The sequence below is a fragment of the Natator depressus genome, chromosome 7, assembly GCF_965152275.1.
Source record: "Natator depressus isolate rNatDep1 chromosome 7, rNatDep2.hap1, whole genome shotgun sequence".
Lineage (NCBI taxonomy): Eukaryota > Metazoa > Chordata > Testudines > Cheloniidae > Natator > Natator depressus.
Genome location: NC_134240.1, coordinates 94,666,181 through 94,680,607, shown reverse-complemented (window position 1 = coordinate 94,680,607; position 14,427 = coordinate 94,666,181). Strand labels below are relative to the sequence as shown.

The window sequence follows — 14,427 nt, the reverse complement described above, 5'->3', positions numbered from 1 at the left end:
AGTGAGAAAGGCCAAAAGCTATGTAGAGTTGGACCTTGCAAAGGGAATTAAAACCAATAGTAAAAGGTTCTATAGCCATATAAATAAGAAGAAAACAAAGAAAGAAGAAGTGGGACCCCTAAACACTGAGGATGGAGCGGAGGTTAAGGATAATCTAGGCACGGCCCAATATCTAAACAAATACTTTGCCTCAGTCTTTAATGAGGCTAATGAGGAGTTTAGGGATAATGGTAGGATGACAAATGGGAATGAGGATATGGAGGTAGACATTACCACATCCGAGGTAGAAGCCAAACTTGAACAGCTTAATGGGACTAAATAAGGGGGCCCAGATAATCTTCATCCAAGAATATTAAAAAACTGGCACATGCAATTGCAAGCCCATTAGCAAGAATTTTTAATGAATCTGTAAACTCAGGGGTTGTACCATATGATTGGAGAATTGCTAACATAGTTCCTATTTTTAAGAAAGGAAAAAAAAGTGATCCGGGTAACTACAGGCCTATTAGTTCGACATCTGTAGTATGCAAGGTCTTGCAAAAAATTTTGAAGGAGAAAGTAAAGGACATTGAGGTCAATGGTATTTGGGACAACATACAACATGGTCTTACAAAAGGTAGATCGTGCCAAACCAACCTGATCTCCTTCTCTGAGAAGGTAACAGATTTTTTAGACAAAAGAAATGCAGTGGATCTAATTTACCTTGATTTCAGTAAGGCATTTGATACGGTTCCACATGGGGAATTATTAGCTAAATTGGAAAAGATGGGGATCAATATGAAAATTGAAAGGTGGATAAGGAACTGGTTAAAGGGGAGACTACAATGGGTCATACTGAAAGGTGAACAGTCAGGCTGGAGGAAGGTTACCAGTGGAGGTGCTCAGGGGTCGGTTTGGGGACCAAGCTTATTTAATCTTTTTATTACTGACCTTGGCACAAAAAGCGGGAATGTGCTAATAAAGTTTGCGGATGACACAAAGCTGGGAGGTATTGCCAATACAGAGAGGGACCGGGATATCATACAGGAAGATATGGATGACCTTGTAAACTGGAGTAATAGTAATAGGATGAAATTTAATAGTGAAAAGTGCAAGGTCATGCATTTAGGGATTAATAAGAAGTTTTGTTATAAACGGGCGACATATCACTTGGAAGTAACAAAGGAGGAGAAGGACCTCGGAGTATTGGTTGATCACAGGATGACTATGAGCCGCCAATGTGATATGGCTGTGAAAAAAGTTAATGCGGTCTTGGGATGCATCAGGGGAGGTATTTCCAGTAGAGATAAGGAGGTGTTAGTACTGTTATACAAGGCACTGGTGAGACCTCACCTGGAATACTGTGTGCAGTTCTGGTCTCCCATGTTTAAGAAGGATGAATTCAAACTGGAACAGGTTCAAGGAATGGAAAACCTGTCTTAGGAAAGGAGACTCAAAGAGCTTGGCTTGTTTAGCGTAACCTAAAGAAGGCTGAGGGGAGATATGATTGCTCTCTATAAATATATCAGAGGGATAAATATCAGGGAGGGAGAGGAATTTTTTAAGCTCAGTACCAATGTGGACACAAGAACAAATGGATATAAACTGGCCATCAGGAAGTTTAGACTTGAAATTAAACCAAGGTTTCTAACCATCAGAGGAATGAAGTTCTGGAACAGCCTTCCAAGGGGAGCAGTGGAGGTAAGACATATCTAGCTTCAAGACTAAACTTGATAAATTTATGGAGGGTATGATGGGATAGCCTAATTTTGGCAATTAATTGATCTTTGACTATTAGCGGTAAATAAGCCCAATGGCCTGTGATGGGACACTAGATAGGATGGGATCTGAGTTACTATGGAGAATTCTTTCCTGGGTTTCTGGCTGGTGAGTCTTACCCACATGCTCAGGGTTTAGCTGATCGCCATATTTGGGGTCAGGAAGGAATTTTCCTCCAGGGCAGATTGGAAGAGGCCCTGGAGGTTTTTCACCCTTCCTCTGCAGCGTGGGGCATGGGTCACTTGCTGGTGGATTCTCTACACCTTGAAGTCTTTAAACCACGAGTTGAGGACTTCAGTAGCTCAGACATAGGCAGGGGTTTGTTACAGGAGTGTGTGGGAGAGATCCTGTGGCCTGTGTTGTGTAGGGGGTCAGACTAGATGAACATAATGGTCCCTTCTGACCTTAAAGTCTATGAGAAGTCAAATATATAATTTTATCATTAGTCAGTATATATGACTGATACCCAGCAAATCTGTTCTGTGTGTATAAGAAAATGCTATATTTACACTGACACGTTTCAGAATAGACCCGCACTCTGAGGATGAAAAATTGATGCCTTGCAATCTAAAGGAAAAACTGGTTTTCAATTCTACTTCAACCCAATTTTGACTTGCTGTGGATTTGGCTGTGAATAGAAAAGCTTTTTGTGTGTGTCTGTCACTGGTTCCTCTTAAATTCATCGATTCATAGACACTAAGGTCAGAAGGGACCATTATGATCATCTAGTCTGACCTCCTGCACAACGCAGGCCACAGAATCTCACCCACCCACTCCTGTGAAAAACCTCTCACCTATGTCTGAGCTATTGATGTCCTCAAATCGTGGTTTAAAGACTTCAAGAGAATCCTCCAGCAAGTGACCCGTGCCCCATGCTACAGAGGAAGGCGAAAAACCTCCAGGGCCTCTTCCAATCTGCCCTGGAGGAAAATTCCTTTCCGACCCCAAATATGGCGATTGGCTAAACCCTGAGCATATGGGCAAGAGTCACCAGCCAGATATCCAGGAAAGAATTTTCTGTAGTAACTCAGATCCCACCCCATCTAACATCCCATCACAGGCCATTAGGCCTATTTACCTTGAATATTTAAAGATCAAGTAATTATCAAAATCATGTTATCCCATCATACCATCTCCTCCATAAACTTATTGAGTTTAATCTTAAAGCCAGATAGATCTTTTGCCCCCACTGCTTCCCTTGGAAGGCTATTCCAAAACTTCACTCCTCTGATGGTTAGAAACCTTCGTCTAATTTCAATTCCCAATGACCAGTTTATATCCATTTGTTCTTGTGCCCACACTGGTACTGAGCTTAAATAATTCCTCTCCCTCTCCGGTATTTATCCCTCTGATATATTTATAGAGAGCAATCATATCTCCCCTCAACCTTCTTTTAGTTAGGCTGAACAAGCCAAGCTCCTTTCATAAGTTTTCCATTCCTTGGATCATCCTAGTAGCCCTTCTCTGTACCTGTTCCAGTCTGAGTAGCATTCGCCCAAGACACAGACTTCTTCACAGGCCTCAGAGCTGATGCTGTGGTTTGAACTGAACAGGAAAATGAAAGTTTTAGCATAAACTGGAAATGTTAAGCATCCCAAGCCCTGCAATCTTTGTATTGGTTTTTAGATTGTTTGAAATTAACTATGTCATATGTATAAAAGTTTTAAAAATTGGAGAGAGACTAGCATGTCTAACAAACTCCAGATTGTGGTGGTGGTTTCTCAGTATTCACACAGCTATTTCACTGATAGAAATTTAGGGCTCATTATCGTTTCCCACCTTGTTTGATGATCACAGAATCAGGGCCATCCTTAGGCATACGCAGCTGCGTAGGGCACCATGAAATTTGGGGCACCAAACTGCCCCAAATTTAATGGTGCCCTGGGCAACTGCGTGCTGCAAACGCAGCAGCACCAGCCCCAGTGACCAGCCCTATCCCTCGGCCGCGCCCCCCATGGGCTGCACCCACTGCAAGAGGCAGGGCCGTCCCTAAGGGGGTGTGGGGCCCCAGACAATTCCCTCTGCCCCACCTCTTACCCTTCCCCGCTGCTCTGCCCACCCGCAATCCACCTCTTCCCCCAGCGATCCCGCACTCACTGGCAGCGGCAGGAAGTGGAGCAACCCGGCCCCAGTCCGCTCCACTCCGCCAGCTCCCAGCCGTGGTGCTCCGCTTCCCGCCACCGGTGAGTGCGAGGACTGACCCTTTCCCCAATCTCCCCGCACTTAAAGGGTCAGTCCTCGCACTCACCGGTGGCGGGAAGCGGAGCACCGCAGCTGGGAGCTGGTGGAGTAGAGAGGGCTGGGGCCCCTCCCCCTCCCGCAAGTGACACGGCTGGGGCCAGGGCAAGGGAAGCGGAGCGGGCTGCTCCCGGCCCCCTGCTAATCCCCCGGGCCACTCTGGGCCTGTGGGGCCCCCAAAAGTGCCCCCCCAGCTCCTGCCTCCCAGACCTGGGGGGGTGGGAGTCCTGGGGCCCCACACAGGCCTCCCACGGGGGGGCTGCGTAGTGCACTCAAATGGCTAGGGACAGCCCTGCACAGAATACCTCTTTTTAGGAACATGGAAAACGCAGCTCCTGCAATCTCAAATGCAGAGGGGCTTTGTTTGAACTAGTGGGGGGGAAGAGGATAGTGACTCCTTTATAGGTCCTCCTTTTCCTCAGGCGCTGGAGGCAAAGGGTACAGCTAGGGGTGAGGGAGGCATCACCTGAGCAGGAGGGAGAACCAGTGGGTCCTGTGCATGCATGAGAGGGAATATAAACTCTGTCCCTCCACCCTGAGCCCTCTTTCATGAGTGATATGGAGGATGTCTATCAGCTTTGGTATGTGTATGTAACATAACAGATGTTTATCACCTTGATATCCGTGTATCTGTGTGCCTAGCCTTATTGTAAGTGTCGCTTCTTGACATGTTCCCTTGAGGATACTGATTTTCCCCCATTCAGTACATTTTCTTATTTCAGCAGCTAGCTTAAAAAAAAAAAAAAAAGGACAATGCTTCATCCATGAATCCTTGGCATAACTGTGTATTTTTTAAATAATCTATACTACTTTTGTAACTTGCTTCCTTTTTTAGACCATTTCCAGTATTTCCAAGAACTTCTGCTGTAAAGAGAAGGCTTGTTGTTTTCCTTTAGATCCAGTATCCCTGAATCTTAAGGATGTTGATTTTTCTCTGTACTTATAGTTAAGTCATCCTGGAAGCAGATAAACTCTTATTAGAACAGTTCAGGACAAAATGGAAACATTTTCCCACTTCCCTGAGATGCCAGGAAATGTTGACTCTAACTGCAAAACTTAGGTCTTGCCCAGGTAGAACTTACCTAGCTTGTACTTCTTGTTGTGTATTTAACAGTTGTGACTATAGTTTGAGAATGTGGGCAGTCTAATGCCAGTCAAAGTAATTGTGCTAGTCGGTGTCCAGTAAAAAAACCTTTGAAAGTCTGTCCTGGGTTGAATGGTCATTTTAGTAAATACATGAACTCTTAGGGTGAAATCCTGGTCCTGTTGAAATCCATGGCAAAATATTAACGGCTAGGTTAAGGTATAAAATTCTGCTGCTTTAGTATTGTCAGAGTTCCAGCAACACTGGCAAGGTAGGTATATTCTGCTAAGTGAGCGGAATTTGGCTCTCTGTTTTAAAATATTAACATACTTGGAAATCATTTTATGTCTTTTTAAGGTTCCTCACTGTGGCAACTTCAAGTGGTCTAACTGCAGTTAGCACAATTCCTAGAACAAATTTTCAGTACTTAGTTTTTCTAATTAAATTTATCAACTCTGTAAAGGTAAGATTCATAATGGAAGGCTGTAACAGTTTCTGACAATCAGCTATGCTGAATTATAGTGGCCTCTTCTTAAGTAAGTTGCTACTGGCAGTGTTTTGGGGCAGGATCCCAAAGCCTGCAATTAATTTATAATTATGTTTATATGAAAGACCTGCTACAAAATAGGGAGAACATGTTGGTTCTCCCCCCCCCCCCCCCCCCACACACACACATCTGAATTCTCTTGCATATATTAAGAGGAAAGTAAGTCAACTAATGAGTGTTGACCCTAGCTTGGAAAACCAGCTGCTATTCTTACTCATTACAGCTACAGTACTTCCTGCAATATGCTGGGGTGTACAACAGCATATTTGAGGGCAGGATGGAGTCAGTTCTTTGGAAGTTCGTGTTTCTTTACAGCTGTCCTTGCCCCTGCATTATATATTTGCTTTTTCAACAGGTCTGTATTTACTGTGTTGCTGCAATTTTGTGGACAGCAGCCAAATACAATTATCCACCTGATCACAAACTAGTGTTGCCAAGGAAACTAAAGACTCTTCTTCTGGATATGGCAAAAAGAAACTCTGAAGAAAGGCCTTCTTTAGCTGATGCAATTAAGGTGACTTGATGAAGCAGTTTTATAATAGGTGTTCAGTCATAGCTAGAAACCTATTTAATAATGAATTTGAATATCAAAATATTCATTTTTGGTTATGGCTTGATAGCTCGTTAAATGGTAACTGTCACTTTTCTGGTTTTGTGCTTTAATGGTGCCCTTTAGGGTTAATGGATGTGTTTTAATCAATATTGAAGTTGTCAACCAGAGAGTTGGAACAAGTTAATAAGACCTCCTGAAATGGATTTTAAAAAATTTGAATCCTTTATCTTGACAGTGCTCCTCTATTACGTATCTTAATTGAGTGGAAATTTGTCTTAATTTAAAATGTTTAATATTTTTAGATATGCAGTAGTTATCTACTTGAACGAAGTATAAACAGCAAAAAGATTCTGGCATTTTTGAGTAAATCTGCCTTCAAGGTAAGAGTAATTTTTTTTCAGTGTATTACATCTTTTCCAATTATCTCCATACAGCATGTTCCAGTAAGATTTTTTTTGTGCTGGTTGTGTAATTCTTTTGTTCTTTCAATTTTGTAAATTCGTGTAAATGATTAGGTGGTTACTCCTGTGGGGACATCATTAATATAAAAGTGTTTGGATATTGCTGAGAGTGAATATTTTTCATGCCATGTAGGAATATAAAATAGATATGAAAATTGTATTCGGTTTTTAGAAAGCTTTGCTGATTTCTAATGCCTGCTTGTAGCTATATATTCTACCAGCTACATTTAAGTTCACTGTATGTGAATAATTGACTTCCAGATTCTCTAAGTCTTCAAAGCAGTGTTGTTAAAATCAGTTCTAAATAGGGCACAGCTTGCCAAGAAGTTGGGTATTCTAATTTAAGGCTAGGACACTGGAGGAGTCTAATGTAGAATCCCTAGAACCCAGTTTAGGAGAGAGCAATTTTTTATGCTTTTGTTGTAGCTGTTGCAATGGAGCAATGAATTTGAATGAAGAACAAATATTTTGAGCCAGTGAAATACAGCAGTGTGTCAGACTTCAGCAAGAATTATATAAAGCTAAGAATTCAAGGAAAAGAGAGAATGGTGAATCAAATATAAAGTTTCTCTTCTCTTTTTGGGTGCCTCTCTGCAGAATTAAGTTCTCCCCTCTTCCTGTGCATATCAGTACAAGAAACATTTGATTTGAGTACTAAAAATATTGGAATCCCAAAGCATTTTTAGATGCTTTAAAACTAGTCTAGGATCTCCGTGTCATACGTGTTGTAATTGTGCTCACACTCTAATATGATAACCCCCTGTTAAATAGAGAAATCTGGTTACTGTATTCTTGTTAATATCTCTGTGAATGAAAACTCACTATTGTAATGATTGTTTTGTTTCAGATATTTACATGGCAAGTATTTGTAAACCTCTTAGTACTTCCTAAAGAGGTACTTCCTAAAAACACAAAACAAACACACACACAACTCCCTGCAAAATATCTAGTTAGGACCTCAAAATATGGTGATCTACATCAGTCTTCATCTTCAGAATTGTGTCTTAGTGAAAGAATAGTAGTTCTCTGTAGTTCTCTGTTTGATTATACAGCTTTAGATCAATTTAACTTATAGCTTTATTTTTGCATTCTATTTAACTCAAATATTCTGAAGTGCCCTCTTAAATATAGATTTTTTAACATAAAAAGATAATGAAATATAATCATTAAAATATTGCTTACATGAATGTTGTAACAAAAAAGCTTATGCTAAAAATATTAAATGTTTCATATTTGCATATAAATATACCAATTAACAGATTGCAATTTTCAGTGATCCCATAGCTATTATCAGGAGTGCTAGCATTTTGTACCTAATAATCTTTCTCTGCAAGACTTGACATAGCTCTAAAGCTGCTTCTTATCACTGTAAAGAATTGTAGTGTAACAAAATTACTTAACCATTGCTAAAGGTCCTACCCGCTTTAAGATATCCGCAGCCTTCCAAGTCATGCATGATATGGAAGGCTGTAAACCTGCACCTGTATTCCCCTTCTGTGATCCAACAAGGGCACCCACACTCAGCCTTCCAGCTCCCCAGCTGTCACTTCTTGGACAGAGACAAGCATCTTTCTCCCTCCTGACCAGTGTATTTCCACGCTGCACCGTTCCCTGCCTAAACTGTGAATTCCCCAGTAGTGCCAACTGCCTCAGCGGGCCTGCTCTGTTTTTATCCTCAGAGGCTATAAACCTCTTAATTACCCACATTACGTTTCCACGCAGTTCTTTCCCAGCAAGTACATTTATTCTTAGGGTGCAATCATTACAGAGAAAACATATTAAAAACAATAAAAGAACCTACACAAATGCTAATAAGAAAAGGAGTACTTGTGGCACCTTAGCGACTAACCAATTTATTTGAGTCTCTAAGGTGCCACAAGTACTCCTTTTCTTTTTGGGAATACAGACTAACACGGCTGTTACTCTGAAACTTGTCAAAATGCTAATAAGTTTACCAGAGATCACCCCCACCATCAGCACAAGGGTTCTGGTCAGTGTCAGTCCTTTCAACCCTTCGCTAAGGACTGGGGTCTCCCCTGTGAAGGAAGATCCTGTCTGTTTGCTGGATAAGAATGAAGGCCCTGAATCAGATCAAACTCAGATTATTTATCCAAGAGTCCTTTCTTTGTCTGCTGATCTCTAGAGAATCCAGTTTGAACCAGTATATGCAAGTCTGTCCAGGTGATGGTGCCTTTCTGAGAGGTATTACAACCTGAGTGAATTTGTCTAATCACTCCCCGCTGATCTTAGTTCCTGGAGGGCTGTGGTCCCCCTCCCCCATGGAATTACATACAGTTCCTGGCCTTCAGTGATACATTTGGTACAATACACATTAACTAGGATATTGTAGCAAATTGCCATATGTGTCATACTGGACCATGCAATAGCCCTGGCCACCAGGCAATTTTCTAAAACAAAGCAGGATCTGTCCCATTCTTTCTGGTCGGCACTGAGCGTGTATATGCCCGATACTCTTATCTTGTGTGCAAATTACAAGAAAAATCATTTTTAAATCTAAGCCCAATCTAGAGTACTCCATTAACCTACTCTTTCTAGCAGTGGTGTCTCAAGCAATGCCTGGCTTCCATGACCCAGAAAAGAAAAGATTTAGAATGTCCTAAAATTCCTAAATCCTAATAGCCTGCCTCCACAATCTACTGCCATCATTGCCCAGAAACTCAATGGGCTATTGACTTTTTAGATTTTCCTTCTTTATTTCACTTATACTCATCCTTTCAGGAAACAGAAAACAATACTAACATGACTGTCACAGGGCATGAGTGTGGAATACTGACAATAAATAGAATTTTCAAACATTCCGTAGTCTTGAATTTGTTTAAATAAAGTGCTCAGTTTGTATGAGCTTGGTACAAATAGTTTTACCAATCACAGAAGTTCTGCAGCCCCTCCACCTTTACCCCCACACAGTTAAATCATCCTTTGGAGATTACAGGTATACAAAGCAATGAAACACTATATTAAAGATAATTTTAGTAATAACTTTCTGAGGACTGTTGGAATAAAGTACTTGCATTATTTGTTCAAACTATGGAACTCACTTTTTACTCTTAGGCTTTCAATGAAGAAATAAACTCTTCTCAAGATAATGTTCCTTTTGAGTTTAAAAATAAAAGAAACAAAATGGATGCTTCAGTGTCTAGTCTAGGTAAGTAATCCAGTTGTTACATGGTTATTCCTTTGTTCCAGAGTCAGAATTTACGTTATTGTATTAGACTTGCCAAGTAAAGTGCAACACAACTGTGGAAAAAATATCATGTTCCTTTATTGAAACAGATTATTTACTTTTGTCTTTGTATTTTACAGGTATGGCTAGTCTTTGACCTAATCCTATTTGTCTTTCCAGGGTTTGTGCCTATTACTAGTGAAAGTAAGCTTATAGCAGTTAAAGGACCAGTGCCTTGTCAGACTTCTTTAAACAGTGAGACATGTACATTGCCTGTTGCATTCACCTCTTCTGCAACTCACTTTAAGCCTATTATACTGCAGCAAAACACAGAGCTAACAAAGTATGTATGTCCTAATACAGTGTAAGTTAAAATTGAAACTTCACACTTAAATCTAACATAGGTATCCTTACAAAATGCTTTGCTTTTTTCAGAGGGACACACGCATCCACTCCTGAGCAACTTGATAGATATGTACAAAACGAAATCCATATGGATGGTAACAACAAATCAGTATTTGTAGATGATATTGAAAACCATGCTGCTGAAGAAGTTGTAGCTGCACCTGAGATACCCAAGCGTGATTTAGACATACAAAACCATTCATCCCAAATACCTTCAAATGAGCAAAATCCAAGCAATATGGTTACGTCCACAGTTGAATTGCCATCACCATCTGATTCCTTATGCAATTTACAAGAAAAGAACACTTTATCTGCAATTTCTTCAAGCTCCTCAGCTTGTTCTACACCACAGAGGCCGCCTCTTATAAATAACTCCCTTCTCAAACAGGACCCAGAGACAAGAGTGTTAACACTTGTACCAGTACAGCTAGCTGTATCAGAGCAAATACCAAATAAACCTCTTGAGTCAAAAATTGCTTATGATTGCTATAATCATTTGCCTGTACTCCTTTCAAGTACAATAGAAAATTATAACACTGATATAAATCTACAAAATAATTCCTTCCTTTGCCAACTACAGAACTATGAGCCCACTAAGGTACAGACTAAACATGATAAAATGAAAGCCAAAATCTTTAATTTGTCATTGCCTTCAACTAATCAAATTATTCAAACCAGCTATCTAGAAAACAAAGAATGTAATACTGAAGTAGGCAGTAGTTCACCTTTACCAGGACCCACATCACATTCATCAGTGAATCAAAATGCATCATCTTCCTTCAGTGTAGAAATTTTATCCCAGCTGAGTGGGACAAATGACATTTTATTACAGAAAGCAGTGCATCTTATACAAGAAGAGTTTGCATTTGATGGCTATCTGGAGAATGGAGTTGAAGTTCTTGCTATGGGTATGTATACATTTATCTTTGTATATAAATATATTCTTACATACAAAAAACAATCCTAAATAATCATATTTTATTTTTTTAACAAGGTAACTATATTTTCACCTTAAAGGAGCTTAAGTTTGACACTTTCTGTGATGCAGTCTCTGAAAAGTTTTGTGACCTTTATTGGGATGAAAAATTACTGGAGAATCTTTACAAGGTAGTAAGTGGGAAAACGACTCCACAAATAGGGTGAGTGTATACTTCCATTCCTCATGCTTGAGGTCTCATTTAATGCTTTTTCTGGGTCCAAAGTGCATCAGCTTGCCTCACAGTCTGTAGCTAAAAGTGGGAAAGAATACATCCTCTCTCCACTTGTACTTTTACTTGTTTCTTGCCCTTTGCACTATATAATCTTCTCCCATTTTAGAAGACTCTTCATGGCTCTCCCCACATCAGACACATCAACCATCTGTCAGAACAGGGGGAGCTCTTGACTTCCCTTCCAGCTCTACATTTTTATGACTCTGTAAATGCTCTGATGCCTAGTGGTAGACTTAAGCAGATCCTTGAAGTTAAGCATGTGCTTAAGTGTTTTGCTGAAATGTTTCTAACTTAAGCTGTCCTTCATCTCTGCTGTTACACAGCTGCAGAATTTCTGTATAATGCATTGTCGCCTAAATACTTTTCCCTGTTTGCATAAATTGACTTGAATGACCTGTGGAATACTCAGTGCTTCTGTTTGAAAGATGCTGTACAGTCAAAATTCAATTGTATTATTCCTACAGTGCAACTTGCACATTTTAGTTTAGTTGTTCGCATTTTAATGTGCAAGCTCAAACGTTCATTAAGTACAGGGGAAAAAATTGCATGGCTTCTCCTTCTTGTTTTAGGCACCAGAAATCAATGCAACATGGTTTAGTTTCCTCTGCACAACCTTCTGTAGTTTACAGGAGACTGGAAACTGAGAAAACACAATATTGATATATACCCTTATGTCATATTTCATCTCTGATATTATCTGTCTTGTACACAATTAAGCCATTCGTGTTTGTTGCAGCTTGTAGAAGAGACATGTTTGTAAAAAATCTTTATTGAGGATCACTGCAGGCAGCATTTAATGCATTCACATCAATAATGTTTTTTCCTCGTGGTCGGGTTTTGGTGTTCCATGCCTATGGACTGGATGTTTGATCAGGAAGTTTACATACCTTTATAGCTGGACTCTAGAACCTTGTATCCTTGAAAGACTTTAGTTCTGAAAGTCCTTGGCTGAGAGAGAGAGAGAGAGAGAGGATTTGAAGGCATCCAGAGTTGAGGTCTATAAGACATGCTGGTCTGATTGTCCACGTGGGTTAGGATTTTCAAAGGCACCTAACATAGCTATACACCCAGAAACCATTGAAAACCAGTAGGAATTGCTTTCCAAATTCTCATGGTATCTTTGAAAATCCCAGCCTTGAATGTTGTGGAGGCAGCATACTCATCCATTGTGAGTGGATTCTTGAGGTATCTGAATCAGTCACCTTCAGCATGAAGTGTTGATGTGATGTGTAGGGCCTTTGAAAGAGAAAGGAGAACAGAACAAGCATCATCGCCTTCACCCAATAGAAAAAGATAAGCTCAAATTTTGGACCCCAGTGAAGAACTGCCTACAACCTCTTCCTAAGATACTGCATTGCCAATAAAAAACCTTCAGCTGCAGAGCATGGCAATTCCAAATTAATGGTTTAGGCACTCCTGTGAGTGATATTACCTTTTCCAATACATTTTATCAGATTTCATAATTGAAATTTATGGTAAGATCCTCCCTTGTGGATAGGGTGATGACATGTCCTCGCTTACTGGAATTTTTCCTATTTCATATAATCATTCTGATATCCTAGTTTTCAATATATTCCACAGATGATCTCATTTCTGTGCCTCCTATAACTGCTAGGCAGTTGGTCCAACCATTCATTGGCCATGACTTAGCAGTTCAACAGGAAGCAAAACTGAAATTCTTCCCTAGCTGAATTGCTGAAAGGCATGCAGATGATCCCACCAATGTATTAAGTTGCTGTAGAAGACAAACTGGAGCGGGGAAGAGAGTGGGAAGGCAGATGAATAGAGGAAGGCAGGAGAGCAGATAAAAGTGGACCTGCCAAGCCTGTCTTTCAAACCTTGTTGGGTGAAACAGAAAGGTGCAGTTTGGAAAAGGAGAGTGAGTAGTAGTGGTACAGTGAAGGGGGAAAAAAAACAGTAAGCAAAAGATAAGAACCCTGAGAGGGGGTAGAGAATACGCATAGAAGGAAGAAGAAAAATGTGGTAAAAACTGAAGGCGCGTGTGTGTTGGGAGGTTAAAATTAATAAAAACAGCCACACCTTCAGGGTATAAGGTAGAAAATACACTGGAAGATGGGAGGCAGAATGTGTGGTTTGGTTTGATTTGTTTAACAAAACCATGTTTAGTTCATCTCAGAATCATAGTTATCCTAAATAGGAATGGCTTGGAGTGAGACGGCTGCCCAAAGCATGACACTATGATGCTGATTGAATCCTGAGTGGAGGACTGCATTGAGACAGTTTGCCATTTAGTGTAGTACTTTGTTTAAACACAATCTGATGTTCTTGGGATTCTGTTAACCATTGTGCAGCACAATTGGTACTAAGATAATCACTGCACCTTACCCAGTGTATTTTAATGTTTGTAAAGCCTTTTAAGGTCTTCTTTATAAAATAAAACCTAAAAAATACATAGATGCAGCAGATACATGTGACAAAGTTCTAGCACACACAGTGGTTTGATCTGTAAGATCTCATTTTTATATTTAAGCTTTTCCTGATATCAGTATTTAAGAATATGAAATGTTAATTGCTCCCTGTCCCATTTTATTTTCAGCGTAACTGAAACAGATGGTTCACAACGTGGCAGCATGTTCCACAGTTTGAAGACATCTGACAGTTTTTTGGTCAGCAGCAAACAGACAAAGGGTGAGAGAAGAACTTGTGTTGTTAGACGTTCGTGTGAGTTGGGACCCCACCAAGGACTACAGCCTGTAGGGACGGATCTTTATAGAGTGCCTGTAGGACAGCACTTGCCTCTGAACTTGAGACAAAGCAAACTACAAAGTATCTGAAAACGTGTTACTATATGGTGACACCCTGCAGGGCTCTTGTCTACAATATCTAGCCTACATCACAGCAAATGTCATTTAGCGGGTTACCAAATTTAATTTAATTACTTACTGAAGCATGTTATGAATGCCGAAAAACTCTCAAAGTCCCAATTACTACATGTGCTTATATGCTTGTTCTTTTAATAGGTGTT

At 40.2% G+C, this 14,427-nt stretch overlaps 1 protein-coding gene across 1 annotated transcript in view; it reads left to right on the top strand.

The window, feature by feature from the left end:
* The window catches only part of KNDC1 (kinase non-catalytic C-lobe domain containing 1), a 120,052-nt gene that overhangs the window by 59,480 nt on the left and 46,145 nt on the right, over positions 1-14,427 (top strand). Inside the window, exons 10-16 of the mRNA XM_074959106.1 lie at positions 5,983-6,141; positions 6,483-6,560; positions 9,714-9,807; positions 10,006-10,168; positions 10,261-11,138; positions 11,225-11,369; positions 13,999-14,090. Coding sequence (XP_074815207.1) covers positions 5,983-6,141; positions 6,483-6,560; positions 9,714-9,807; positions 10,006-10,168; positions 10,261-11,138; positions 11,225-11,369; positions 13,999-14,090 — 1,609 coding nt within the window. The remainder of the gene's footprint in view (positions 1-5,982; positions 6,142-6,482; positions 6,561-9,713; positions 9,808-10,005; positions 10,169-10,260; positions 11,139-11,224; positions 11,370-13,998; positions 14,091-14,427) is intronic.